Genomic DNA, 4366 nt, shown 5'->3' with positions numbered 1-4366 from the left:
CGGCAGTATTCTGGTCAACCCAAACCTGACCCATTTTTGTAAATGAGTCAATTTTTCAGACCCGAACCCAACCCACATAGTTCTCCCTTCAAAGACATTCCCTTCCAATTGGAATCAAAAGTTAAAACATTTTGATCGAAAACAACGACTAGAGTTCGCTCGCTGCGAAGAAAACTTTCTCCCTTTCGTGTGATGTTCGACTTCGCTCCTTGGACGATGTTCCCTTCCATTCAGAACAAAAGTTACAACATTTTGATCGGAAGCAACCATGGGAGTTTGCTCGCTATGAAGAAAACTTTCCCCCTTTCGTGCGCTATTCGACTTCGCTACTAAGACGATGTTCCTTCCATTCGGATCGGAAGTTACAACATTTTGATCGGAAGCAACGACGGGAGTTCGCTTGCTGTGAAGAAAACTTTCTCCCTTTCGTGCGCAGTTCGACTTCGCTCCTTAAACGACGTTCCCTTCCATTCAGATAGCAAGTTACAACATTTTAATCAGAAGCAATGACGAGAGTTCGCTCACAATGAAGAAAACTTCCCCCTTTCGTGCTCTGTTCGACTTCGCTACTTGGATGATGTTCCCTTCCATTCGGATCGAAAGTTACAACATTTTGATTGGAAGCAACAACGGGAGTTCGCTCACTGTAAAAAAAACTTTCTCCCTTTCGTGCACTGTTCGACTACGCTCCATGGACGGCGTTCCCTGACATTCCCTTCCATTCATATTGGAAGTTACAACATTTTGATTGGAAACAATGAGGGGAGTTTGCTCGTGGTGAAGGAAACTTTATTACTCTCATGTGCTTCATTTGGGTTCAGGAGCCTGACTGGATGACGGGTCAAAATTGGGTTTCCATGTCAACTCGAACCCGACTCAGAATTCCAAACGGGTCAACAATCAGGACTCAAACCCGACCCGTTTCGGATTCGGGTTAATTAGAACCCAGAATTTTCGTGTAGGGTTCGAGACGGATTTTTGGATCGTGTCCAATATTGACACCCCTACCCCTATCATTCTATCTTCTTCATCATAAAATTCCAATACAACCCTAACCCTAGACCCTTTCGAAGCCATCAACCATTTAGCTGATCAACGACGACCTAATCATATTTTAATCTTCATATGAATACCACAAACTCCTAGAAAAACTGTGAAACACTACATAATAAAACTGAAGACAATTCCCATCATTCAAATGCATTTTCAACCCTAAATTCCATCCATAATTTCTTTTACCATAGCCTTAATCCCATTCTAAGGTTTTTGGTCAAAAAAATTGACATGTTATTGCTCAAACCCTACTAAAAATCCATATATATTAATTTGGATGCAATGGACACCAATATTAGCCTAATTAAACAATAAAAAAAATGAATTACACAAGTTACAAAATTAAATAAACTAAATTATAAAATAATTCTATCAAAGGATGAGATAATATTTGATGTTCTGATAAAAAAATAATTTTGAGTCATTTAAATATATATAATAAAATTAAAAATACATTATTATGATTATACAATTTATGAATGCTGAAGAACCAAGAAAAAAAATTTGAATAGAATGGACATAATTTAAACACGATCATGTCATCCTCCATCTCATTTGAAACAATGTTCCATTCATTTAATTCGTTAGTAAAGAGCATTGTGCTAATAATTTAAACTTAGTCTCTTTCTTTGGGACAACTTTCTTATTATTTTCTAAATCAACTTTCTTGCATAAAAATTTCACGTTCAAAAAAATTTTTATACTAAAAAACTGCTTTATAAAATAATAAGAAAACAGTCTCAAACGAAGCCTTTGGCTGACTTTCTTATTGCTCTTTAAAGCAGCTTTCTAGTTCAAAAGTTTTGATTTTTGTACTAGAAAGCTGCTTTAAGAAGCAGTAAGAAAGCCGTCCCAAACGAAGCCTTAGGCTTCGTCTAAAAAAATACTTTATAAAATAATAAAAAAATTCTCAAACAAAGCCTTATGGTGACTTGCTTAACGCAGCTTTCTAGTTCAAAAGTTTTGATTTTTTATAAAAAACTACTTTAAGAAGCAGTAAGAAAGCCGTCCCAAACGAAGCCTTAGTCTTCGTTTGGATAGCTTTCTTACTGCTTTCTAATATAAAAATTTCTAATTCAATACATTTTTGTGTTAGAAAGCTATTTTAAAAATCAACAAAAAAAAAATGTCACAAACTAAACCTTAATTTTGTGCCAAATTTTAAGATAAAAATCACATAAAATGTGCAAAATCATATACTGATGTACTGACAGTATTGCAACAGTATTATCAAACGAGCAAATCAAAGAAAAACATATTAACTTTAGTTAATAACCATCCCAGTTTTACATAACTGAAACTACAGTAGAGAAAAAAAAAACAGGGCTAAACTACACAAATCATTACAACAGTGTCTATTGCAGGATAAGATAGGAATTGCTCTAAAAATAATTTATCAACCTCCCAGCTATCAAGTAAGAAATGTCAAATAGTAAATATTTACATCATATATGATTTGAAATCTAAAATGCTAATCCACTTCTGTAAAATTAAAAACCAATAGTAATAATTCAGCATTCCAGATGGAATAAATGTCCAAAAAGATTTCTAAATTTATTAGGCATGTCCATTTTACTTTCATATATTTTCAGGTGTTTATTTTAGTGCTACAGCTCATCAAAGCTTATCCAATTTAATCCCATTGTCAATTTTGTCGTTCTTTGGATGCAAATTAATGGAGGAAAGCTTTTCATTAGAAAGTTTTATATTTTTTTTGGATCAATTTCACTATTTAATACACAACGAAACTAATGAGATTGATCCTAAACAATCCAAATTTTCTCATGAAAATGTTCCCTGCATCAGTTTTCATCCAAATATATAATAAATTAAATCAAACTTAATGAGTTGAAGAGTTAAATTGAAATAAAATAAACACGCCAAGAAAATTCAGAAACCTTTTTTTAATAATTTACGAGTTCCAGATGCCTCTACTGAATCTTCTCCTTCTTGTATGCTTTGAAGAGGTCGAGACCAAGGGAAACATTAAGCAAATTCATCCCAGCCATTCCAAACAGTGCAAGGGGAAGCTCGATTCCCTTGCCGAACTTCGATGCATCGATGATGAGTTTATAGGTGATGAGAATGTGGCAAATTAGCCTTGTAGCTAGAAAGCTAGCCCAATTGAGCATCCATTCAACCTTCACTATGCTGTTCTTCGCATCTCGAACGCCAGCCATTCGACGCAATTTCCTGATGTGAAGAAAGATGGAGTGCAACTGGGAAGCAACATAAGCTTGTTAGTTATTCTAGCTGGAGCAGATTTTGGTAAACCACAAAAATGTAAATCAAGGAAAAGAAAAAGTTTTAAGGCCAAAAAAATATTGCATCAGGATATCCTGATGTAATTTGCCTGAGGATGATAAGACAAACTATGCTGAATTATAAAGCAAAAGCTCAAGATTTTGAAGAGTCTTAGTCAAGAAAATTAATCCATAGTACTCATGTTTTATTTCTGTCTAAATATATTCTAATTTTGAACATAACTTATAATTCTAACTGTAATCAGAAAATGGTACATTCCTTTTTCTCAGCATCTTAACGTTTCATGGCTGCCATTTACTAGAGCTCCATCAAATATACAAATAGAATGATCCTTAGAACGTAGCATAGATTGTGATTCTAAAACACATGAAAAGTATAAAATACAATAGGAAGTTTCAGAGAGATTCCACATACCTCACAGACGAGAGTTAAAATAAGATAGTTGATGGTCACATGCCGATACAGGGCCAGTGTAAAGCAAATCAGCAGTACCAGATGGTGTGCAAGAATCGAAGGAAACCAACCACTGTACAGCCGATATCTGAGCATATCCATTTGATCATAGGCAAAGTAACCACAAGAAAAGCACAATGCAGCATATGCACCAAGCCATGTCCCACCAAATAATTGGTTATGTTCTAACATTTTGCTGAGACCATTAAACATCCACTGATTTGCCAGAATTACAAGAACTGCAGTAAACACATTAATTTTCATCAGATATAAATGTGTTAAGAAATTCAAATCTGATGTATTCTAAGCAGGCATTGATCACCTCCAGAATGACCAACACCAGTATGATTTGAAAGGTTAAGTATATCAGATGTGCTTAAAAGCTAAGAAGTTTGTGTATCTGGCAAAAGGCAATCACTGGTAATGTGCAAACCCCACGTATGTGTACACTAGTTAGATTAAGTTAACTATCAACAATCCTCTAAAAAGAAGACGTCATGGCCAGCTGAGTAGTGGTTTGAAGGAAAAAGAAACGTATATCTTTTCCAAATAAAATAGAATAAAATAAAGAGTTAAGTGCCTAAGAATTTTGGAT

General features: G+C 34.5%; 1 protein-coding gene across 1 annotated transcript; it reads right to left on the bottom strand.

Annotated features, from left to right (window-relative positions):
• Positions 1–2424: 2424 nt before the first annotated feature.
• On the bottom strand, positions 2425–4050 carry LOC110094279 (TLC domain-containing protein 2). Its single transcript, XM_020819473.2, has 2 exons — positions 3733–4050; positions 2425–3272 (listed from the first exon to the last, which is right to left on the bottom strand). Exons 1-2 carry the CDS (start codon positions 4033–4035, stop codon positions 2985–2987), a joined length of 591 nt encoding a protein of 196 aa, XP_020675132.2. The 5' UTR covers positions 4036–4050; the 3' UTR covers positions 2425–2984.
• Positions 4051–4366: the final 316 nt, after the last annotated feature.

The sequence above is a fragment of the Dendrobium catenatum genome, unplaced genomic scaffold (assembly GCF_001605985.2).
Source record: "Dendrobium catenatum unplaced genomic scaffold, ASM160598v2 fragScaff_scaffold_123, whole genome shotgun sequence".
In the NCBI taxonomy this organism is placed as follows: domain Eukaryota; kingdom Viridiplantae; phylum Streptophyta; class Magnoliopsida; order Asparagales; family Orchidaceae; genus Dendrobium; species Dendrobium catenatum.
This window is presented reverse-complemented; position numbering and strand designations above follow the sequence as displayed.